Consider the following 27,002-nt stretch of genomic DNA (forward strand, 5'->3'; position numbering starts at 1 on the left):
CCAAATACATATAAAAATTACAATTTGGCTTTTATGACTTGGTGCTCAGTTTTTAACCAGTATATTGTGCATAGATTAAATAACTTGTATGTACAGTAACAAATCTTTAAAGAAAAACGTATTAAAACAAATAGTTTTAGCCACAAATAATCAGATCTTTGAATTGATATCTGTACCATCATTATATCCATCTTCAACATTTTTAGGTTCCATGGTATTGACAATGTGGTATGCGACTGTAAACTCGAGTGGTATTAAAACCACATTATCCTCTGTAACCCAATCTGATTGTTTCTAACCATATGTGGGTTGAATGTCCTCTTGTAGACCACTTAGATGTTATATTTGCACCAAACCTGTTTGCATGTTAGAAACATGCCTGCATCAAGTGCCTTTATTTTCTCCAATGGGTTTGTATGTTTGTAGCAAGATTTTTGTTTAACACCTGGCCTCATTTACAGAAAATGTTCCCTGACCAAGAAGAGAAAATGTTTCTTTTCACAAACAAAAATGGTGTTCTCTCCAAAATTGCCAAGATCTTGAACAGTGTTTGAGAAATGTTTGAGAAAGTCGCAAGCCCTCACAGGAGCTTTGGCTATATAGTCTGGTAACTGGTTGTATAATTTCAAAATGAATATATTGGAAAAAATTAAAGGAAAATTAATTCTATATTTTTCTGAATCGGTACACCCCATAGTGTTGTAAAAAAAACACACCCCAAAAACCATGTCTGGGGCTTGCGGAATTTGTTTTACAGCACTTTGAAATTAGGACTTCAAAACCGATCTTGGATTCACCGAGGTAGGGATAACAAACTTACGGTTTCGGTCACTTTGTAGTCTTTTCATGTCGATAAAAATTGGCAAGAAGTTACAAAAATAATTACGCTTTTCTGTTGTCTATGTAAAGACTTGATGGGATGATGTTATCATGATCAAATCCAAGATGGCTGCCATTTTTGCAGGAAAAACTAAAACATTGTTTGGTGGTCGGCTCAAGTCATTCTAACTCATCAAAAGCAACTGAAACTAATTGTAAAGTGTAATTATTTTTTTAACTTCTTGCTAATTTCATTGACATAAAAAGCCTAATTTCAAAGTGCTGTAAAAAAAAAAAAAAAAAAAAAAAAATTCCCAAGTCCCAAACATGGGTATTTTTTTTTTTATTAGACACTGGGGGTGTACCGATTCAGAAAAAATGAAAACCAATTTTCCTTTCACTATTTTCTCGCAAATTTGTTTTTGCAACCAGGATATTTAATAGTTGTTATTTCCACTAGCCAGGACCGAGAGCTAGTTGATATGTCAAACTCTGGATTTTCACTCTTCGTTCTGAAGAAAGTGGTCACATCCTGTTGCAGCATCATAACCTGGCTATGCACTGCACATAACTGGACCCAGGTACCTGTAGTTTGCTTTCAATTAGTAATGATATCACAAATGTTCTAAATCCATCTGTGGTAGGGTTTTATTGGGGGGGGGGGGGGAATATATATGTATATAGCTTTATCTTGAATATTGTAATACATGGACCGTGACTATAGTCTAATATAAATTTGGAAACGTAATGTACCGGTATTGTAGATTGCACTATTGGGTACATCCAAATAGCCTATGATTAATAAATCAATGTGCTCTAGTGGTGTCGCTGAACAAAACAAACTTATGTTGGGTACATGGATCGATATACAGCATGTGGCATAGTGTATACATACTAGCTGCATAAGCTTGTTGCACTGCAGCATATTTTCACGCACGTTTTATCTGTTGCATCAAGGTGAATAAATAGATGTGTACCTGGGCAAATATTGTTATTTGCTACTAGGTTTAGGATTGTTGTTCAGGTGGTTATTTGTATTTCCCGTAACAGACCGTTTCGAATGGTTTTAATGTGGAACCCTGAATAAATCAACATTTGATAACCATCTGTGTTTGTTGATGCCGCTACCTAAAATGTAATTGAATAATCAACCTCCATTGAGGGGATTCAAACCACGGTCTCTCAGTGTGAGAGTCTTAACGCTCTACCAACTGAACCAATAGCGAAATACCCACTAGCTACTGCCAGTAGGAGCACTTTGTATCATTGCTACTACATACTACCCCCTCAAGTGAAGCTACGTCCTGGAGTTGTGGGTCACAGGCAGTTGATCTGTTACGGGTTCTGGCTGGGTTATAATTGTATTATTGTACACTGTCAGTCCCTACATCGGCTCCAAATGTAAGAGAATAATCAACCTCCACTAAGGGAATTCGAACCACGGTCTCTCAGTATGAGACAGTAACGCTCTACCAAATGAGCTAATAGGGAAATTCCCACTATCTACTGCCAGTAGCACTTTATACCAACACTACTACACATCCACATTATTAATTATTAAAATATGTACTCTTGGTTAAACAGAAGAGATCCAAAAACTATTAACTTTTAACATTAACACAAAACAACAATTGTTTTAGATACATTTTATAAATAAAAATATATAAAACTTGGTGAAGAGATGTCTTGTTTTTAAACTGAAACTAAACAAGATGGCACATATTTTGAGTGTAGTGATCTACAAGATGTTAAAATACATCTATCTATTGCATTAACTCCATAACATGACACACAACAACACACAAGCAAACCCGAAATAATTGTCATGAATTGATATGCTTCGAAGAGTCACCTTCATTAACATGCATATGATACACTCAACAAGATGAAAGCATGGATAAGACACTGGCCCAAGCTGAGAACAAACAACTTTTCAAAATACCCTATATCACAATGGATGTCATCACAGCTTGAATTGCTGAGAAAAAAACATATCTAAATGTTGTTGTTTTTTTTAATGAAATGTTTGAAGCAATTCCTATTATCATTCAATTTTGGCAGGGTGTTAGTTGTTTCTGTGCATATAGATGTAACATAACTGAATTTGATGTGATCCGAAGTTTGGATTGAAGTGTTTCTTCAACTAGAAAATAAGATAATGGCTCAGGAAAAAAAAGAAGTATGTTCACCAGCTGTGTCAAAGGTTAAATAGCTTGGAATAAGCTTATTGAAGACAATCTGGTTTGTAAATCTAAGCTACGCAAAGCTAATAAGAGAAATTATAAATATTGACAGTAAATCATTTTCAAAATCCTTTTGTTCATGAATATTACATAATATATGGATTTTTGCATTATACAAACAAACCACACAAAGAATAAATAGGCCTAACCCAAAGCAAAAAAAGGGAGATCAACATATATATTTTGTACGAAGACTTGTGCATGAACAATATACATGCAGACCCTACGTACAAAATTTGACAAATATAAATGACCTGAAAACTGCACATATTACCTGAATATGGTTCCACATGCAAAGTGGAAATGCAATAAACTGTATATAGAGGCCATTAGTTGGTTGGCCAATCAACTTGTAAGTCACACAATACCAGTAATTTTCTTTAATATTTATATTATAATTTATATTAATGTTTTAAAAATATGGCAAAGACTGCAAGCATTATATGACATACCATTTTGAGAGGTATCCTACATGTATGTGATAAAATAACAAACATGCAGAATATTGACAGACTGACAACAAATATTTATGTACCACCCAGTCTATGATGTGATGGCTGCAAGTTTCCTCTTTCACAAATAAAACATTTCTTCCTTCCTTTTAAGTATATTGTTTTTTAGTTTAAAAGTCTCAGCAGCTAGTCAGGGTTTCCCCGACAGCTAGAACAAAGCAATAACCAATATACTACTTTCAGTCCAAGGACTTAATTCATTAAACTCTCGTGACTTTGCAGTATCACAGTGCAATGCAAAACGACTTGCAAAGAGGATGCTTTGTTGTCTAGTAGAGCCTAAGAGAGCTTTGTGAATTAGGCCCCTGGATACTAAGTTTGGTTTATCTTCATACAGCGCTGGATAAAGATACAACTAGAGTTTGTGACGCTGAAAGATGAAAAATACCCTCTAAAAATAAGACTAGAGTTTGCATCTATAACTGTTACTTCTCAGAGGTATGTGCATTTTTAGAGTTATAAAAGATGTATTTCATGGTATTACAAACACCAGAATGACCAGAAACATTTTTGGTATATAGAAATATATAATCTAAACAATAAAATGTAAGTAATGTCAAATTTTAATTTTAAAAAATGGCTCTAATAGTAAAACGTATGTAGTAGTGTTTAAAACTATGTCTATCACTAAGTATACACCAAATTAAACCCAGGTGTGCACTTCATCTTTTACATCAAAACAAAGGACACTTTTCCAGTCAAAGTACATGACATTGTTTTGAAAATAAAAGTGTAATTATATAGCGAAGTGCTGTCTGCATACAACAATCATAATTATAGTCTTCACCATGAGCATCAATAATCACGGCACGCTGAGGATCACTCTCCTTAAATGATGCCAGGCAAACAATCACATCCAGTTTCAAATAAAATGTTTAAAAAATATTTATTGCCAGATCAGTTTGCCTCTCCAGGGCCGTAGCTAGGATTTTTTGTTGGGGGGGGGGGGGGGGGGGGGGGGGGGGCAACTGAGTAGTTAATAGTCTAAAACTCCTTAAACGCTTAAGAAGATAATTTTCTTTAAGTTGCTATAATTTTTCCGGATTTTATTCTTGCCGCCGCCCCCCCCCCCAGCTATGTCCCTGCTCTCTCCTAAACGTTTCCAGGGGAGTGTGGAGGGGAGCGGGAGTGATGAAGATTACTCGCCTTTCTTGGCAAAGACAGATATTAATATATGCAAAAATGGATGTGTATACCATATTTTTATTTCCTCTGTGAAACGAGGCGAGTCAATAAACAAATGAATATCACAAACAGCATGCAAAGTTGCAAAATCTAATACATTCATCTACAGACAAAACATTCCCAATTCATACCAAATTTGCACCAATGTAAAACTGTTTTGAAATATATTAAAATGTGACACACCATCAAAGCGTTAAATTAATAAAATAAGAAATTAATAAATACTTGACCTAATGTTACAAGATTTCCAGATATTTCATATCAAACAAAAACAAATTAACATCTCGCATGTAGGCAGAATGCTTATTTGATGAAAACATAAAGTATGATCTAAATAGTGAAAATGTTAACTGACATTTGATTGAAAGAGTGGAGGGCTTTAACTCCAGTTGTAATTGTCAATCGATTCCTGAAGAGTTTTTTGGTTTTTGTTTTGTTTTGACATTACAGATCAACTACATGTAAGTACAATCATAGGCATATTGGCTCCCATTTTTGTTTTGTTTTGACATTACACATCAACTACATGTAAGTACAATCATAGGCATATTGGCTCCCATTTTTGTAGGGGGCAGATTGCTTTATGCCAGAATTAAACGGGGGGGGGGGGGGGGGGGGGGGGGGGGGGGGGGGGGGTGGGTGGGGGGGGGGGGGGGGGGGGGGGGGGGGGGGGGGGGGGGGGGGGGGGGAAGAGTAGCTGCCTCCATCCCCATGTCATTTTGTACACTTATGAGTATCATCATTTGTCTTCTACGTTTAATATTTTATATATATTATGGTCAGTTATGTCTTGCATTGGGCAGTTGCATCAAAACAATATAATTAAAAATAGATCAAATATTTTACAATCAATTTATAACCTGAATCAATCCATAAAGTATGGATATTATATAAATTTTTGATATAAATAAATCTATTTTACTAATGAGTGGGTGCGAGATTATCATGATAGCCGTGCATGTATTGCTATGAAGCATATGGATAATAATACGATTGTACAGTGAACACATTATTTTGTACTTAGATTTATTATTAAATATAGTTTGTAAGATAATAAATAAATTACTACACTAAATATGTATGTATTAGTGCCATATGAATTTTATGGAACTCATGTAGAAATTACATTAAACCTACAGTCTTAGATATATTTTAATTAATTAACCATCTTGAATACAGTACATCAAACCACATTAATTTTGCTACAGTCATATGCCATTCTTTGATATTGTTCGACTATACAGTCATGGACTTGCTATCTACATTCACAATTTTTTTTAATTATTTCCTATTTTAACATTAAAATGTAGGGTGTTCTTTCACGGGTTTGTGTTGCAAAGTATTAAAAAAAGAAACCTGGCAACTAGCTTATAAGTTGTATGAAGGATATTGACAATAAATCACAAGTTTATTAAAATTGTAGCAACTGTTGTGTTTGTATTCTACGTTAATTTAGTAAATGATGTTACAATATGGTGAGTCAAGGCTGAAGCTGTTATTAAAAACTTTTCAAGTAAGTTAGATAAATTATGTATAGCACTCACAAAGGTGTGACAAGTTACTGATTATCTATGAACTGTATGATCTCTATGCATTTATGACAAATTGCATTATGGTTCAACTTTCAAAAATTGGCACCTTGTATAACATCAACCTGTGTATATAAATAGGAATTTGATATGACCCTCATACATATGTGACATTCATCAGAATCAATATATAAACATTACATTCTCAAAACAACTACATTTTATTACTTGACAATGTATATGTTAATTTTAACATGCCAGTTTACTTTGTATGATACAAATTGGATTATTATGTCTTTTAAGAATATACTACAATGAACATATTCCTGGATGATCTAAAAACATTCAGTAATTTAGATGATAACAGAAAGAAACTTTTTTTTAATGAATGGCACCCTAACACATAGTTTAATCTGGTACAATTGAGTTTATAAAGAACAACCTGCTATTGATTGGTAGATTTTATTATTATTTAAAAAAAATTAACACCACCACTAGAGCACATGATTTATTAATCATTGGCTATTGGACGTCAAACAATTTGTAATTGTGACATATAGTCTTAGAGAGGAAACCTGATACAAATTTCCATTAGTAGCAAAGGATATTTTATATGCACAATCCCAGACAGGATAGCACATACCATGGTCTTTGATATACCAGTTGTAGTGCACTGGATGGAACAAGAAATAGCCCAATGGCACCACCGACAGTGATCGACCCCAGATTGGCTGCACATCAAGCTAGCTCTTTACCACTGGGATATGTTCCCCCCCCCCCCCCCCCCCCCAACCCCCACCCCCAATCCCCTCTGATTACTAGAGAGGTATCATATCAAAGCCAGTCATTGAGGTGCTAAATCTAATGACTGGTTTTCCAAGTTTCTTTGCAAATTGGTCACGTTATGGATTACTATATATATGTATCACCAATTATCAGTAATAAATTTGAGTCAACCTGGTAACATGAAACTGTTGCAGGTTATATTGTTCACCAGCCATGAGGTATGGGTTACTATGTATTATATAAACACGAGTTGCCATGGTAAGATTACTCAGTTGTAGCCTACTAATGAGGGCGAGCGCTCAATAAGAATTTGACTGGTTAATTTCATATTAAGTGCAAAAACCAGTCCAGTGAGCACCTGTGAGTGCTCATCCTCCTAACACGAGTCTGTATTAACAGTTGTCTGTACTAACAGTTGTCTGTATTAACAGTTGTCTGTACTAACAGTTGTCTTTCATATGTCAGGCTTGCACAATGCCCACTAGTCATAAAGTGATGGACTACTACATGTAGTTATTCATAAGCCCTATTTCTTGTTGAAGTTTAAAACCATGATTCACGATTCAGGGAGGACCAGTTGAACTTTGTGTCAACGATTCAGTTTCAATCTGCTCAGAATCAGTTTGAAGTGAATGTTGTTCCATGTGAAGTCATTTTCCACACGATCAACAGCTCGTTGAAAACTGGGTTTATCCGAGAGTATTTGAAGCCTCTCACATCTGAACCACTGAAGAGAAATCAGGCCTAATTATTAATAATAAATATGACAGGGCTAGCTATGGGTGAGAAAAATATTTCACCAAATTGTCTATTAAACTTGAAAAATTGCAGAAATCAACAGTTATTTTCACAAAAATTTAAAAAAAATTATTACATGCATTTTTTCGCCAAATTAAAATAAAATTCGCCAAATGCCTTCAAAATTCGCAATTGGCGAATTTGGTGAGTGCCAGAGCTAGCCCTGTATGAGTTTTCAATGGCAATTTAACCCAGCTGAATTAACGGTTGTCTTATGTGTCAGGCATTCCAGCCAGGAGGTTACTGATTACTAAACTTAGTTATCACTCAATCATTATCACTAATAAATATGAGTTTCCATGGTAACATAACAGGCTGAATTAACAGTAGGTGTTCACCATGTGACAGGCCTGCACAGTACTCTCTAGATGGATTGCACCTTTAGTTACCACTAATAAATAAAAATTTCCATGGTAACAGTTGTCTTATCATGTGGCAGGCCTGCAAAATGCCCTCTAACCATGAGGTTATGGATTAGTTTCCATGGTAACGTAACAAGGCTGGACTAACAGTGGTGTCATCATGTGACAGGCCTGTACAACGCCCTCTAGCCATTATGTTATGGATTACTACCTCTAGTTATCACTAATAAATACAAGTTTCCATAGAAACATAACAAGACTGGACTAACAGATATCTCATCATGTGACAGGCCTGTACAATACCCTCCAGCCACAAGCTCATGGATTACTACCTCTAGTTATCACTAATACGACTGTTTCCATGGTAACGTAACAAGGCTGGACTAACAGATATCTCATCATGTGACAGGCCTGTACAATACCCTCCAGCCAATATGTTATGGATTACTACCTCTAGTTATCACTAATACGACTGTTTCCATGGTAACGTAACAAGGCTGGACTAACAGATGTCTCATCATGTGACAGGCCTGTACAACGCCCTCTAGCCAATATGTTATGGATTACTACCTCTAGTTATCACTAATAAATACGACTGTTTCCATGGTAACGTAACGAGGCTGGATTAACAGTTGTTCATCATGTGACAGGCCTGCAGGTTGCCGAGTTCGCGCAGCCTCATGCTGACGGAGTCGCGCTGTCTCTGGGCCAGGAGGTCCTTCAGCTTGTTGTCGCTCTCTGCAATGAACGGCGGGCCCACCTGGAACGGTTCCGCGTGAACGTTCAGCTCCTGGTTGAACGGACACACCTTGAGGTGTTCACTCACTGGGTTGTCTCCACTGAAGTGCCACTGTTCAACCGGAGAGAATGACGTGCTGAACTGCCACACCTACAAAACACAATTAAATTATTATTATTAAAGAAACGGAATAAAAAAGGTCAAAGAAGATGTGTATAGCACAAAAGCTTAAAAAAGTAGTAGCTATCAAGTGGGCCAATCCATGGGAACAGGGAAGAAATGCCCACTGTCAGAGGTATAAAAAGAATCTGATGGCCATTTAAAAATAAAAGTTGAATAGATCTGGAAAAGCTACACCATACTTATAAGAGTCATTCCTTTAGCATTTCCAATCAAATTAAGTTTACTGTTTTAAAACTAGCCAATGCAAAAAAGCTGAAATTGGACAAACCACCTGCAGAATCACATACTTGCACGTACCACAAGAGGGGAGGATTATCTTTTTCGAGACTTTGACAAATTCCAGAAAAACAAACCTTCCAAAACAATCTATACCACTGGCACAATATTTCCTGTGAACTGTTGTTCTGTTCTCGTGGCGGTTACGTAACATGCAAACTGCCAATCCGTTATACATGTATTGTGAACCTTTACATTCGTATATTAAAAGTTAGAAACTTCAGTGTCATCAGAACTTATTCAATAACCAAATGTAACTCATGTAACCAAACAATCGGCTACCTGGGTGAAAATCACGTGAACTAAGTTCAGGTTACCTAAAATCGTGAAACAGTAGGTTAAAGTTTGTTTGGTTTGACGACAGCACTAGATCACACTGATTTATTAATCATTGGCTATTCAATGATAATTTTTTTTTTTTTAACATATACATGTACATGTAGTCTTAGAGAGGAAACCTGCTAAATTTTCCCATTGGTAGCAAAAACAATTGTTTTGTTTAATGACACCACTAGAGCACATTGATTCATTAATCATCGGCTATTGGATGTCCATAAGTAGCAAAGGATCTTTAATATGCAGTCATAAAAATCTTGAAATATTGTGCTCTGTCTACTGATTCTTGTACTACATTAATGTGCTGTTTGAGAAACATCTTGAACATGCTACGTACCCTGCCGGCCGGCTGCCATGAGACTTTCAGGCCGATGACGGTCTTCCTCCACGTGGTGGTGACGATACCGCGCTCGTTGAGCAGGCTGCAGCAGACGTCACGCAGCAGGCGACTGGTCAGAGCCAGATTGCGCAGACTGAACGAGTCGAGGTGGCGGGCCACGTGACGCAACACTTCAAACGGAAGCTTCATAAAGAGATCTGAAACACAAAAGTTAACTTTAAAAAAATAAAAATAAAAATAAAAATAAAAATAAAATAAAATAAAAAACCTACCACAAAAATTTAACACACATGTACATACACATAGAGACAAGGACTTTAAAATGTGTGTTTACAAACATGGATGATGAAGTGATGAATGGTGAAGCCGCAGTATTCCCATTTCAGTGAGGGACTACTTGACAGGGCCGTGCTCCATGCTAGAAAAGTAAACTTTGTTTTCTTTAAAGGGACTGTCCCAAGTTTGCTGGCTTGTACATGAATATATATGTAAGATTCTCACTAATCAGGTCTATTTAATAACTAAAATTACACTTCAAATATATTTTCTTATTAAAGACTAAAACTACAATTTTCTTGTTAAAAACATCAGTGTCTATATATCCAGTGTGTTTCTGATCATCCTAATGTTTGTAGTAGCTTAAACTTCTTTTTATTTCATATTGCGCCTGAACTCTTCATATATATATGAAGAGTTCAGGCGCAAAACGCGATATATCCATTTTTAATTTTCAGTAAAAGTGATGTTTTTAATTGGCGTATATCGCGTTTTGATACAAAAAACTGGGATTTACCCAATACAATTTCATAAGGATCAATCTCGTTTTGCAGCAAATCAGCGAGCCTACGATTAGCATTTACAGACATACAATAATAGCTTTAACCAAAAACTAGAAAGAAAATGGTTTATATCGCGTTTTGCGCCTGAACTCTTCATATATTTCCAGACGAGGAAACCTGCTACATTTTTCCATACAAGCAGCAAAGGATCTTTTATACGCAGATTTCCACAGGCAGGACAGCACATACATATATCACTACCTTCAATGTATCTGTTGTAGGGCACTGTGTGAGATGTTTGCAACATATGATTATGACTGTGAAAAAAGTAACAAAAAAGAGAATTTGCAGCCATCTACTATTGCCTGCAGTGTACATTATGTTATGAAAATTTCTGCCATTTACTAATGCCAAGCATTAAAGAAATCTATTTTTATTAAGGGGGAAAGGTAGTGTCTCCTACTATGTCTACTTTGCCTTGTACTTTAAGAAATGAAACAAACATATTGCTAATTGTACCTGAATTAACATCTGTCAAGGCAGAATCTTGCACTGTACATAAAAGAATTGGCGAGTAGGCTCGCTGAGACGTAAACACAATGACATTATTATTATCCTCTGCAACAAGCGAAGTGTGAGACTGTTGTGAGACAACGCTTGAACCGGAGACATCAATTTCTACATCCTTAGCACCATCGTTGTCAAGATCAACATCGTCATCATCATTGTGGTGGTAATCATAATCGCTGGCATTGAAAGACAAGGGCGTGGACGCGACATCTGAAAGACAGCTGGTTTCCATAGTGTCACAGACTAAGCTGCTTACGTTTGAATTTGTTACATCTACACTGCGGGCGTGTCGTATATCGTTCGGCGATAAGCCCGACTGAGGTATCACAGTATCGTCTGTTCTGTGGGTATCACAGCAAGCATTGGGCTCCGCGGATTTATTTGTCAAACATTTCACCTGCGGGAGATCATTCAAAACCAAGCCGAAGCTTTCGCTCAGGTAGCTGTGAGTGATGTGAGCACCGTTGGAGCGCGGCTGGAATCGGCGGAAGGAGAAGGTGCAGCCACGGTGGGCGAGGGGACAGCGCTGCTCCATCCAGCCGTTGAAGCAGCTCTGTAGGTCGACGTGCACGTTCTTGTAGTGCCAGGCGAACTCGTCTCGCCGGAACTCCTGCGCACATAGAAACGTGTACATCTCGGCCGGTTTCGGCTGGTACCGTGTTATACAGTCAATGTTGATGTCAACACCCAGCAGTTCGTGGAGCTTGGTGTCCTCGTTAATCGGTTTACTGTCCAGGCAATCCAGATTGTCAACAAGCTCCTAGACAAATGAAAGAGGTAACTTTAGAAAGAAATCATTGCATTGTTAGGGATTTTGCTAGAAAGAAATGTTTGGGTATGGAGCTATGGAATTGTATATTTACAATGTGTTTGCTGCATGCACCTGCTGTCCCCCAGAAAGAAACTGGGTTAGGGGGTTAGGGTTAGGGTTAAGAAAATCATATAGTAATGATAAGATTAATTAATTTTGTCAAAAGTTTAACTTAAAAAAATAAAATCTGCAAAACATTTTTGGTATGGCACCATACCCATATTACCCTCTGGCAGAAACCCTGAAATTTGTAAAAAATTAAGTGATGTGATCTTGAAATTCAGATATTTTCTGATGGCAATTTTATATATATAATTACAAAGTAAATACCCAATAATGATTAAAAAAAAACCCACACAAGCCGTTTCAACATTTTTAAAAAGGTACTAAACAAATTGCACACTTGGACAATCAACTGACAGCACTAGTAAAAAATTAAACAATCATCCATCTTGATGCACAACTCTTGACATGACACTTTTGTCCAAATAATAACCAAGTAAATACCCAACAATTTATATAAACATTACTGGATAGATCATTTATTTTAGTCTGAAATCTGCTTTATTGATACAGGATTACTCAGACATCGAAATAAGTCGAGAACGGTCGTTCAGGTTACCGGGAAGTTACCACATGTAAGAAAAGTCGAGAACGGTGTTTCATTCTCGACAAACATTTCTAAGTTTCCGAATGTAAATCAGGCAATGCATTCCGGACTTCCACATTTCATTTTCTCGTCAGGAATTGCATCGATGTTCACGCGCACTTGTGCAATTGCAAGCAGTTATAGTTAATCCGCGTTAAAGCAGCGTCCACTAGATGAATTTACTTCCGCATTTCGTTTTCTCATATGAAATTGCACCAATGTTTGTGCGCACTTGCAAGCAATTTCAGCAATCCGCGTTTAAGCAGCTCCCACTAGATAAATTTACTTCCGGATTTCGTTTCTCGTACCGATGTTTGCGGCACCGATACAATTTCAGAACATCCGCTTTAAAAGTAGTAGTAACAGGAATTCAATTCTAACTTTCATTTTGTTGTGGTAACCAGGCCATATTTTGTGGTAACCTGTAACAGTGTAAATGGATTACCAAACACAATGCTTACTTCGATGCCTATTTTGTGGTAACCTGTAACAGTGTAAATGGGTTACCAGATACAATGCTTACTTCGATGCCTATTTTGTGGTAACCTGTAACAGTGTAAATGGGTTACCAGATACAATGCTTACTTCGATGCCTATTTTGTGGTAACCTGTAACAGTGTAAATGGGTTACCAGTAGCCCGAGTACTCTGACTGTAAGAGAGCTAGACGGACATTTGGACATAAACACGCTCTCATTACAGTCAGAGACCAACCTATGTCTTTTTTTGGCAATTCCTGACTACCAAACGGTAGGCAACGAGTCCCGCTCTAATACCACAACAATCCTGTTTGACGTCAAATACCTTTACATCAATCATTTTCGAGTTAAGTGATACAAAAAAATCCACATATTAATCACTAATACACATACTACAGAAAGAAACCCGACAGCACCCACATTCAGCTACGCTTCGTGACACTCCGTCGCAACAATCGAAAATGATTGATGTAAAGGTATTTGACGTCAAACATAGGATTGTTGTGGTATTAGAGCGGGATTGGTTGCCTACCGTTTGGTAGTCAGGAATTGCCAAAAAAAGACATAGGTTGGTCTCTGACTGTAATGAGAGCGTGTTTATGTCCAAATGTTCGTCTAGCTCTCTTACAGTCAGAGTACTCTGGCTAGGTTACCAGATACAATGCTTACTTCGATGCCTATTTTGTGGTAACCTGTAAATGGGTTACCAGATACAATGCTTATTTTGATGCCTATGTAAAATTCCATCATACTAAATATAATTTACTTTACTTACCTGCGGTTCCTCTGGCTCTGCTACCTCTGCTTGTGGAAGACTGCCATTATGGAAACCGGTCATACACTGCACAGAGTGCACGTGCTTTGACTGGGGTTTACATAACCCACAAGCAATGGGAAGACTGCCATCTGCACACCCTGCGGACTCCTGCATATCATCCACACCATCAACACCATCGGGCCCTTTACACAACTCTTCCAGCGATGAATTGCTGCACGAGGGAGCCTGACCAGACAAGTGGTTGGAAACTAAGTCCAGAGTCACCGTCAAACTCTCCGTCGCCTGCTTCGTCGCTCGGATCAGTCGACTGCAAACACTCCTCTGTAGTCCCGGCGGGTACTGACCCAGATTCCAAGGCACATCGCAGTCGTCGTCGGAAACATTCCTCGAATTCTCCTCCGACGTCAATACATCAGACTCCATCGAAGCACCTCGGTGACTGAAGGGCGCGGCAGGGTAACGCGTTGTCAGGGAATTCCTCATTATTCGCTTCGTCTTCTTGGGAGCATTCAGAGTCTGGATGAGCATGCGTTGATCCCTCATCGCCAAGGCGACATCCAGCTGGCCGCACATGATGTATCGACTACAGGATGGGACTGGCATTTTCTTGCCATCCTCCTTGGAGTGCATGGGCCAGCGGTTCCACTCAGTTGGGCAGCACAGGACGCTGGCTGGACACACCTCCAGATGACTCGCCAGCTTGCGACGCACCATAATAAGAGGGCAGCCATTGACAGCGTTGATGCAGCTCACCCGCTCTTCAGGACACAGCAGTGTGTGTTCACTCTGGAGGCACTGGTGGTACCTGGAAGATTGGTAACAATAATAAAATGTGTTACATTCACTATTATTATTTTGCATATACATGTAGTACACTTTTACATTGGTCCAATTTTCACTTCTTTCCTCACCCCTCCCCCATTGTTGTTGACCTGTTGTTACCTAAGTATCACATAGAAACCACTAATACCACCTTTCATTATTTTAAATAAATTTCATCATTTTAAAAACTAATTAATAATATATTAAAAAAAAAATTTAAAACATGCAAAAATAAAACCGACTTACTACTAAAATGGTGGGCTAGTTCTTTTCGGGATGGACTACCAGCAGTCAGGCACAACAGAGCAAGAGGGGTGGGAATTCTGAATAAAAATTATTACTGGTAGTAAATCTTATTATTGGTAGTAAACCCCCACCCCCCTAGAAACTTGGGCGTCTTTGCACCCTCGATCTGTCAGCCCCATAAATGACTACTTGCTTCCTCCATGCTTGGTAGTACGAGCAATCATTTGTCAGAGCAAGTCTCTCTGTTTAAAAATAATAGAACAGCAATCCACTGATTAAGAAAAGAAAGACAAATGCTGTTCCATTCACCAATTTCCAGCTTTTCTAAGGATGTCTGTCCAAGACAGTGTGTGTGCGGTTAGTGAGAGTGAAATTGGGTTAATTGCCTTACACCTACCCACTGAGTCATTAAACATGCACCAAGGCCAGTTTTGGGGGACTAAGAGGTAAATGTAAGCCACTGCTCACCTGTCATGGAGAGATCAGTAAAATGTGTCAAAGTGTATATTTACCTAGCGGAACAGCCTTGTTCACAAGGAACAACAGGACAGCTGTCCACTCCATTTCCCCTCACATTGCAGTGTCTGGAAACACAGCCCTCACAATGAGCATGCAGCATCGTTCACCAGTGTCATCCGCTAACTGCAAGACAAGGAAAGTGTTTAAAGGTACAGTATCACAGGGCTCCAACTCACTGCCAGATTTATAAGGGGGCAAAGGGGGCAATTGCCCCAGGCCCCACTGCCAGAGGGGTCCCCAGACTAAGGACTTCCTTTATAAAAAATATGTAATAATTATAAACTTAGTTCATTTTTTTATTTGTCATGTGATTTAATTTCTATGTTGAGGGGGCCACGAACCTGAAGTGCCCCCATGGTCTAAATCCGGCCCTGCTCGTACTTAACAATCACACAGAAAGCAAAATTACCACAGCTATCATGTTTACCGATAGCAGTGTTTTGCTACTGGATAAACATTATAATTCCACTCAGCTGAAGGAATATGTTTGGTTTTTAATTTTGTGTTTATTTGTTGAAAAAGTTACTGGCTTACAATTGCTGTAAGCAGGCTCACATTTGCCATAGGTCAACATTTTGCCTATGACAAAATCATTTCAATATTGACATAGGTAAAACATTCTCAAGTTCAAGCAGTGGTATCATAGATTACAAGGTTAATTTTTTTCCAATACTGGATTAACAAGCATTCTGCGAATACTGCTAAAGCAATACATGTCCCCTACTGAAACTGAGAATGTTTTGTATGGACTATTTTCACAAAAAGGGTCAAATAACGGTAAAGAATTTTTAAAAATAAAAAATGTTTTTTTATGTCTTTAATAGTAAAATCTAAAACAGATATGTTCAGTGGTGCATAATTTCAAGTAGCTAAACTAGAGATGTATAATTTTTTGGAAATGTACATAAAAATATTTCCATGCTTCTGTTTTTAACCCTTAATCGTAAGGCATATTAGTAAACAATTGTCTTTACCGTTACCGGCCTCGGTGGCGTCGTGGTTAGGCCATCGGTCTACAGGCTGGTAAGTACTGGGTTCGGATCCCAGTCGAGGCATGGGATTTTTAATCCAGATACAGACTCCAAACCCTGAGTGAGTGCTCCGCAAGGCTCAATGGGTAGGTGTAAACCACTTGCACTGACCAGTGACTGGTTAATAAAATGTATTGAGTGCATCGTTAAATAAAACATTTCTTTCTTTCTTATCTTTACCGTTATGTCTTTCCTGTTAATTTATTAATAGCACAAAAATCAATAATGGCAAATACTTTTATAAATGTAGGTAGACATCTATAATTGTTACTATTACAGGCATATGTAAGATGTAATGCTAGACTGGATTTTTGTGAAAAAGTGCCAAATCTGTCTTCTCAATTATTCAACATAGATAACGGTAAAGACAAAAATTCTATCACGGTAAAGACACATGACATGATATTTGTGCCATCTGCAATGTACTTCAGTAATGCAATTATGCAAATGGCTTTTAAAAACAGATTTACTGAATAAAAAAATATAAATGATGGCTTCTCTTGCTTCCAGGATACTTGATAAAACTAACAGTAAAGACAGACAATAAGCGTGACATTGAAAAGAAGATTTTTAAGAAGTAAAAATAACTTGCCTATAAAGATACCCAGCTGGTATTCATGTACTTAACATGTTGATCTAAGCTTAACCTAGATGTGACAGTGCCATCTTGTGGATAACTTTTAAACTAATAAAAAATTTGGTACTTTTTGTAGATAATATAATGGTAAAGACAATAAAATGAAAAATAAAAGGTGCAACTTAAAGTTGATGCAGTGTAGTTTTATTTTAATATTTGAAATTGAAATTTAAGAAACTAATGTATTTGTGAGTGGTTTACTTACATTTTGCAGTTTAAAGGCAAACACTTCCTATTTTAGGGAGTTTAGCGATTCCATAACAATAACATGTGCTTTTCTACACAATAACGGAATGGACATTTTGGGTATATAATTTTAACCACAAGCTTTTTTAATGCATTTACAAGGTCAATTATCACATCCAGAGCATCAAGTGACAATGCTTTTATGTGCATCCCTGTTTATTTACATTGTATGCTGTTTTGTGAAAAATATTGCAGCTGCAATGTCTTTACCGTTATTTGCCCCTTTTAGTGAAAATGGCCCATATCTCCTAAGTTCAAAGGCCATAACTCTGTCAAAAATGGTTAAGTCGCCATGAAAGTCAAACTTGATCTTTAACAGTTAATGATAACGGTATACAGAAAATTTCAACTCAATATCTTAAGACATTAAAAAAACAAAAAAACATCAGGAAAACTATATGTGGAACAGACAGATGAACAGACAGAGATGAAACAGCACCACTACCAAAACGGAACCATTTTTGTTGGCGAAAATTAAACCAATTTGGCTATAACGGCACCTCAATGTTTTGGTGAAAACGGAACCTTTTTAAATTATTTTTTAATATACCAGGTAGGACCTAACAGTTAAAAGATTGATGCATTGTGTTATGCCTGGTCCGAACATCTATTCCGTCACTGAGATACTTAAAATAGTCAGTCCTATCCTCCTACAAATATGTTTTTTTGTAAATAAGTTTACAAAGTCAAAGCATTTTATTTATTTTGTTTGTTCATAAAACACAAGAAAAACAATATATAAAAGGTGCCTAAAAATAATAACTTATTGAACTTACTAAATTACATATTAGTTGGTGCATTTTTCAGTTGGGCTGGTCTAAACAGTATATTTTAAAATAATATTAACTTTAATATATTAAACTATTTATAATTTAAAGCCTTGGAGGAAAGGTTAGCAAAGTGGTGGGCCTTGCCTCCAATCTGGTGTACGTTCAAACAGGTGAGCGCCTAAGGTATATCATCGTTCACAACTTATAATGATTCTTGTTTTGTTTTAGCCATACATTTTAAAATATTTGGTGCCATTTCAACCAACACTAGGTTCCGTTTTGTCCATAGATTTTGGTGCCATTTGATTTTAGCCAATGCAAAGTTCCCTTTTGTCCAATTGGTTCCGTTTTTGCTCTGGGATGTTTTGGCACAGTGCCGTTTTCACTATAACCCAGTATTAGAATGCCCGACATTTTGCCTCCATGCCACTTCGCCCCATACCAGTTCAACCCCTAAACAAATGTCAGTTCGCCCCCCAATGCATTACCATTTTGCCCAACAGAAACATCCTGTTCATCCCCACTTGAGCTTTGGTGTACCCTTTCTAAAATATCAATAAGAAGAAATCAAAATTATGAAACAGACTATGTTTACATACATGTATGTATATGTAAAATATGTCATGTGATCATTGACACCCATATTGTTTTATGACACTTGGAAGGAAATTCAAATTCAGATAGAAAGAAATTCAAATTATATTTCATTCTTTTATTTGAATAAAATAAAATAAATATATATAATATTCATATATTAGTTTATTTAATAATAATATAGATTATAATATAGTTATTAATGAGCTGAAATGAGAGATTTCTCACTATGGCTGTGACAAGATAGGTGCTATGCAAGGTAAAAGCCAAGTTTGTTGCCAAATTGCAATGCATAGGGGCAATTCCACGGTTACTCGCATTACATTTTTACCATACTAATTCTTTTGATTTGCTCAGGATTAATAATTATACATTCAACACTTATTTTCTTTATTGCATTTTATTAGTTAAATAATCAATGTATATTATAAAAAAATAAAAAAAAGGAAATATGATGATTAGTTTTCATACTGTGAATGCGTAAACATTGGTTACTCGTGTTACAAAAAAAGGACATGACAAAAAATTAACACACTTAAAATCCAAAGTCTCCTCATACTGTAACAGTTATGATAAAAGTGGATATATTGGTGTATAGCTATGGTGTTTAGGTATCTTTATATGATAAAAGTTTTGAAATTGTACGATTAATATATTTTTGGTTATCAAAATAGTCGGTTACTCGCGTTATGGTTACTTGAGTTACAATTTGTCCGCTATTTGCTAATGACTAAATAAAATTATTTTAAAGAAACGTAATAGTTTTTAAATGTCAACTTTTATTGAAAGAAACATCAGAAAGCCATATAAATCAACTGAGTAAATATTACCAACAAATTAAACTTACAATAAGTTAACCTATGAATAAATTAACAATTTTCGTGACTTAACGTCAATTTTTAGGAAATTGAAATTTGAATTAAAACAACACTCTAAAAAGAAGTTGAAATTTGAAATGTCAACGACTGTTGGCAATATCAGGTTTGTCTAGAGCCTTAATCATTTTATTCCTCATGTAGTAAATGCTGTCTCTCTTGTGTGGCCATTTCCAATAACATCCTGCTGGTTCCATCACTGATACCAGATAGTCATTTTCCTGCAAGCCGATATCAATCACTTCTCCTGGGAACAATGTCCCGTCGTATTCAACAACATACCTGTCATCGACCATGATTTCAGAATCTTGCAAATTTGGTACTGCATTGGGACTATTCCACTCTGTACTGTCCTTTGAAAGGGTGAATGGCATACTCGTTCAAAGGTGCTACTGCAGTCCCTGGAATTCGACGTGTGCACCACATGAAAACCAATTCCAAATCAGTGCCATTCACTCTTTCAAAGGACAGTACAAAGTATATATTGCCAACAGTCGTGGACATTTCAAATTTTATACTTCTTTTTAGAGTTTTGTTTTAATTCAAATTTCATTTTTCAAAATATTTACGTTAATTCCCGAAAATGGTTAATTTATTCATTGTTTAACTTATTGTAAGTTCAATTTGTTGGTAATATTTACCTAGTTGATTTGTGTGGCTTTTTGATGTTTCTTTCAATAAAAGTTTGACATTTAAAAACTGGGTTTTTTTTTTATAATCTATTTTTTTTTAGCCATTATCAAATAGCGGACTATTTTGATAACCAAAAATGTATTAATTGTACAATTTCAAAACTCTTATCATATAAAGATACCTAAACACCATAGCTATGCACCAATATAACCACTTTTATCATAGCTGTTACAGTATGAGGAGACTGGATTTTAAGTGTGTTAATTTTTTGTCATGTCCTTTTTTTGTAACGCGAGTAACCGATGTTTACACATTCACAGTATAAAAACTAATCATCATATTTCCTTTTACTATATTTTATAATATACATTGATTATTTAACTAATAAAATGTAATAAAAAACAATAAGTGTTGAATGTATAATTATTAATCCTGAGAAAACCAAAAGAATTAGAATGGTAAAAATGTAAAGCGAGTAACCCTGGAATTGCACATATATATTTAGGCTTATTAGCCAGTAAGTGGCAGCAAATACTAACTTGGTGTTAGTGAGAAGTATGTTGGCATAATTATTCATACACTGGTATTGTTCTATTAAAATATAATGTTGGTAACTGCCGTTACATATTTTTCGGTTACTCGCATTACAATTGTTTATGTATCCGTGTCGTGTTTCATGTCACTATTGTGAAAAATTTGTGGTTTCATTACCTGTAGTATGTATTAGTGTAGGAAAATATCAAGTGCCATTTGTTTGAAACAAGAAATAAATGATAGAGAGGAAAAAATAGCTATTTCGGTTACTCGCATTACATTGTGCCAGGTGGTCTATTTGACCAAGAATTACAAACATAACATATCATATTATGCAACTGCAGTGGGTGTAACATGTAGGTATTAGATATGCTATTACATATATGCAACCTGTATTTGATTGTATAAAGCATAATTTATGTATTATGACCTTTAAAAATATGCTTTTATTGTATTTATTTGTCAAAATAATAGGCAACTATTCTGCATGTGATATCTTTTTGGCAATAACCTCAATGATAATTTGGATTTTTTTATCCAAGAACTTCAGCATATTGTTGATCACAAAACACATTCATTCATTAAAATAATTAATATTTAAATTTTAAGTCTTTGTCTGCTTCGTCATGGAATTTCCCATATATTAATAGTTAAAGGTAGAGTCAACTCAAATAAGAGATTTATGTGTTGGACAGATGCATACCAAAGAAAAAATGCATACTATTAGGCCTATTGGTAGGGCACGTTTGAGCAAAAACTACCACTCACGATACCCAAGTGATACTTTTCTTTTCTTTGGGACGACGTAATTGGTCAGTTTTGTGATTTTAGATGGGAAAGTCTACTTAATCAAGGGTTTTACAGAATTACTTACAGTAATAAAGCAGGGCGGTTGGTAATGTCCATTACGATTTGAGGTGTATCCATGCTGTTATCACACAATACCCTGTGATCTTCATAAAAGAGGTACGTCTTTTAATTGTGTCTAGTCACGGTGTCATGGGGACCGTCTGAATATACACCTGCCAATCAGGAACCACAGAAAGGTCATGGAAAGAAAAGACCAATTAACCAAGAAAACACTCCGATTATTGTTTTCAGTACGTGGGTTAATTTATGTACGAAACATAATACAGTTATTTCAATACTTTGACAATGGTGGTTTATTTTGTATTGAAAAATAATATATAATTGGTACTGGCTTACTAGGATGGATATAATTACAGAACATTGCGATGCATCTGCAAAAATCAGGTATGTTTTGTTTCTTCAGTTCGAAGACTAATTCCTGACGTGACACATTAGGTATTACGTAACCACCAGCTCGCCAGAGGGCGTATTCACTGGGATGGTACAAAATGGCTGCGCCCGTTATATATAATAGCCGTCACATTTAACCGTTTTATTAATTAACTATACGATTATACTTGTTGATATTAAGCAGTAATGTGCATGATATATCGTTGAATATGCATACCAGGCCAAATGCCTTAATTGTCCCCTCCTTTAACAGACATCATTGCATGTGTTTCCAGATGGTGATTATCTTCTTGATACTTAATTACTAATCACCGGAACTGATGTTAATCCCACTAGTAGATAAGGGGCACTGTGAATATTGCGGGAGGGGCGAACTGACAAATTGTTGGGGGGGGGGGGGGGGGGGAGGGAGAGAGAGAGAGAGAGACTGACATTTTTTTTGGGGGGGGTTTGAAATGACTGAGGGAAAACTGACACTTGGGGTGAACTGGTCAAACGGAGCCTGGCGATCTCGTCCCGTGTCGATCTCGTCCTGGCGAAGTCGCCCCGGGAGAGTTCGCCAGGACTTATTTTCATCGTTAGGCGAAGTTATCATACATATTAGACTTGCTAGAAGACATATATTACAACATATATTATAGTATATATCTACTGTCATTATCAGCATGTTTTTGTGCCAAAACTACAGGGTTATACCACTTAAAGTTATACTACTATTTTTGTGTTGGGACACGCTGTGGCGAGATCGCCATATTTACTTCCGTGTTACATGTCTGTTTAGCGAAGTCGCCAGTACATTATAACTCAACAATATTCAAGTTACAAGCAGTTTAATGTTTACTTCATTAAGTAAATACACGTGCAGTAGTCATGTTTTGATTTTCTTGTTGTAAAATGTAATACATTGGTAGTTTACTTGCAAGCCGGGGCGAGATCGCCAGGATTTTTCTTGTTTAAGTTTACATTTTAACGATTATTTGATATATACTAAATACTAAAGTATGTACTGAACTGACGAGGTTGCTATACATCGTTACTGCTATACAATGTTAATGTGTTTAGATATATTTCACTTTTTCAGACTGGGGCGAGATCGCCAGGATTTTCTACGATTTGGATTTCTGTTGGGCGAAGTCGCCTACATATTACTTGACAATATCTTCATGGGTACAGTTTATTATAATAAATACACGTAAAGTACACATTTATGGTTTGTTTTCATCATGTAATGTAACATTTTTTAAGTTTACATTTTTTATTATTTCAGTTTTTCAGGCTGTGGCGAGATCACCAGGATTTTCTCAGTGTAGCATTTTTATGTTGGGTAGTTGTCACACGTTACTACGCAACTATTTGTCATAAGTGCACACTTTGAGGTTCAATTTGGTATAATAAATATATGAACAAGACAACATTCATTTATTGTTTTGTTTTCATTGTGTAATGTGTAATTTTCGTAGTTTGCATGTCCAGGGTATGGCGAGATAGTCAGAATTTTTTCCACATTTCACTGACTACTCAGCGAGCCATTCGTTATATAACCATTATTTCATTAATAATAAATACATAAACAGTACTTACTTGTTTGTTTTCTTGTATAATGTGATATATTCATAATTATTAGTTCTGTCCATTCCACTTCAACAAGCTGTGCCAAATCACTATGATTTTATTGATGCATATTCGTTTATTTCGTTACAGTAAATAAATAAATGTACAGCATTCACAATTAAATTGTATGTTACTGTGAGTGAGTACATCCTTTGGTTGAAACTAAACAGTGGTAATTAATGTGAATGGTAATTAAACATGGAAGTGCTGTTACTGATAACCGTTCACAATTTACTGAATTAATGCCATCATTACTTGATTAATCTTGATTGACTGATTAACTGTTCACCATTACCCCCCCGATTACAGTGTGCACAGTATTCACTGTCACAACGGAACTCACAAAACATGCCTTGTTCTATTAATTACACTGCTGTTTTAATCAGTTAACATTGTTAACCTCTTAATCCATTCACTTTTATAAAAAGCTTCTCACAAATATGCACACATCATTCGCTTTCAAATACTGAGATAGAATTTACAAAATATGGCTGCTAACGGATGCCTTGTTTGCGATCATCCAGTTCATCCGAGGGTACAACGTCTGGTGATTGACTTTGAATCAGCCTTGTGGAGAGCTGCTGCATCCGTGATCCCAGACGTACAGATAAAGGGGTGTTCGTTTCACTGGACACAGGCTGTCTGGAGAAAGGTAAATATATCATTATTATTATATTATTGTATATATATATATATTGTGTGTGTGTGTATGGAAATTGATGGTCAGATTGTTGAATTTAAAATTTGTTTAATTTTTGAAATAATCATTATGGTATCTCTACAGATTCAAGACCTTGGTCTTCGTCAAGCCTACCTTAGTGACAACGACACTCACAGATATCTGAAGAAATTGACGTCATTGCCTTTTCTTCCCCATCAACACATTCCAGCTGTGTTTGATGGGTTGAAGGCAGAAGCATCAACTGACCAGCTGACAACTTTAGTCGAATACCTGGAAGCGACCTGGATCCTGGATGCAACATGGACACCAGACAGCTGGAGTGTATACTTTCAGAGTATACGCACCAACAACGACGTTGAAGGATGGCATTTCAGACTTAACAACCGAGGTCGTCCCCAAGTCCAGCTCTACCTGCTTGTGTCCCTGCTGCACCAAGAAGCCATCCACATCAGCAACCAGGTTCGACTGGTGTCAGATAGAAAGTTGAAGCGGATGCAGAAGAAGAAGTACTGCGACATGCAGGCTAAGACATTCAAGTATTGGGAGGAGTACGAATGTGGTGAGAGAAGTGCAGCCAGACTTCTCTGTGCTTGCTCCCGCTTGGTGTCTCCGGTATAATATATCATAAATGTACCTCATCGGTTCAGTGCATACTTTAGTATTTAGTATATATCAAATAATCGTTAAAATGTAAACTTAAACAAGAAAAATCCTGGCGATCTCGCCCCGGCTTGCAAGTAAACTACCAATGTATTACATTTTACAACAAGAAAATCAAAACATGACTACTGCACTTGTATTTACTTAATGAAGTAAACATTAAACTGCTTGTAACTTGAATATTGTTGAGTTATAATGTACTGGCGACTTCGCTAAACAGACATGTAACACGGAAGTAAATATGGCGATCTCGCCACAGCGTGTCCCAACACAAAAATAGTAGTATAACTTTAAGTGGTATAACCCTGTAGTTTTGGCACAAAAACATGCTGATAATGACAGTAGATATATACTATAATATATGTTGTAATATATGTCTTCTAGCAAGTCTAATATGTATGATAACTTCGCCTAACGATGAAAATAAGTCCTGGCAAACTCACCCGGGGCGACTTCACCAGGGCGAGATCCACACGGGGCGAGATCGCCATACTTCGGTCAAACTGGGGGTGAACCGACTTAGGCAAACTGGTGATATGTCTGGTACCGTTTGAAGTTTGAAAACGGTGGGTCAAAGGAACCATGTGACCCCCAACCCCCAATTCCGGATTTACAACAGGGGATCTTACTATGTACTATCACGTCTGACCTATAATTATTTTATAACAATTTCATTCAACCAGAAATAATAAAATTTTAAAAAAACTTTAAAAAGTGTCAAAAAGTTTACACATCCACATAATATCGCAAACAACAGAACTAATTAATTCCTACCATAAAACGAAAATTCCAAATTCAATACATCTGCCTCCTTCTTTACTACCGATCATGATAAACAGAATATATCGAGATTATTAATTATTGTAAACTATAAAAAGAAAACATAACACAATGAACGAGAACTTTTTAACACACAACAGGTCCCCCACTTCCGTATTGCGACGTGATGAGCCAAAGACAGAATTCAATTTAAGAGAGTAATTTAGTAATAATAATTACCAAATTAAAATAAAGCTTTATAACAAAAAATCTAAATGATCAAAACCTAAGTTTTGGAAATAACGCTACTTAATGTTTGATTTAGATTTTTATTTTTTTATTAAAAAGCTTAGTCTTAGTGCATGGCGAGGAAAATAATAAAAACAACAATAACAAATTATTAATTTTGTTAAATCTACACAGTACATCAGACAAAAATATGTTTTAATCATTAACTAGCTGTGTATTTTATATAATAATGTTTTTCTATGAGATAATAATAATAAAGAATAACGGATAAGCGTTCGGAACCGTAGTAAAAAAACAAACATATTCACACGTGTGACGTGATGGAGCAAAGATCTATGAATATTTGTATTCAAAATAATGGGGGGGGGGGGGGGTGAATAGGCTATACACTTGTAATTCAACAAATATCAACATAGTGTCTGTACAGGGCCAGCCGTAGGTCTTGCTAGTGGACATCAGTACGCCGATATACTCTGCCGTTCGAGAGCGAGACGGACATTTAGACGGTAAAATCCAAGTGTCCGTTTAGCTCTCAAACGGCACAATAGGCCAATTCATAGCCCGGGTACTCTGACGGTAAGAGAGCTAGACGTTCATTTGAACAGTTATCTAAAGAGCGTTGATAACTGTCCAAATGTGTGTCTAGCTCTCTTACCGTCAGAGTAGGCCTACTCGGACTACAGTATGAAGTTCAGAACCTT

The 27,002-nt window shown here is 36.5% G+C and overlaps 2 protein-coding genes across 5 annotated transcripts; one reads left to right on the forward strand and one right to left on the reverse strand.

Moving 5' to 3' along the window:
- Positions 1-6,863: 6,863 nt before the first annotated feature.
- On the reverse strand, positions 6,864-26,212 carry LOC121381224 (F-box only protein 30-like). Of its 4 annotated transcripts, XR_005959064.1 has the most exons (8): positions 26,068-26,212; positions 24,434-24,593; positions 15,754-15,883; positions 14,171-14,978; positions 11,407-12,217; positions 10,106-10,305; positions 8,805-9,123; positions 6,864-7,801 (listed from the first exon to the last, which is right to left on the reverse strand). XR_005959064.1 is itself a non-coding variant. In XM_041510437.1 (7 exons), exons 3-7 carry the CDS (start codon positions 15,858-15,860, stop codon positions 8,860-8,862), a joined length of 2,190 nt encoding a protein of 729 aa, XP_041366371.1. In that variant the 5' UTR covers positions 15,861-15,883; positions 24,451-24,593; positions 26,068-26,212; the 3' UTR covers positions 6,864-8,859. The 4 variants fall into 4 exon arrangements, 3 of the variants coding, with proteins under 3 accessions (XP_041366371.1, XP_041366369.1, XP_041366372.1); XM_041510437.1 differs by having other exon boundaries at positions 6,864-9,123; positions 24,451-24,593; XM_041510435.1 differs by having other exon boundaries at positions 6,864-9,123.
- LOC121381745 lies at positions 24,721-25,251 on the forward strand. Its single transcript, XM_041511093.1, has one exon. The coding sequence runs from the start codon at positions 24,721-24,723 to the stop codon at positions 25,249-25,251; it is 531 nt and encodes a 176-aa protein (XP_041367027.1).
- Positions 26,213-27,002: the final 790 nt, after the last annotated feature.

This window comes from Gigantopelta aegis, chromosome 9 (assembly GCF_016097555.1).
Source record: "Gigantopelta aegis isolate Gae_Host chromosome 9, Gae_host_genome, whole genome shotgun sequence".
Taxonomy (NCBI): domain Eukaryota; kingdom Metazoa; phylum Mollusca; class Gastropoda; order Neomphalida; family Peltospiridae; genus Gigantopelta; species Gigantopelta aegis.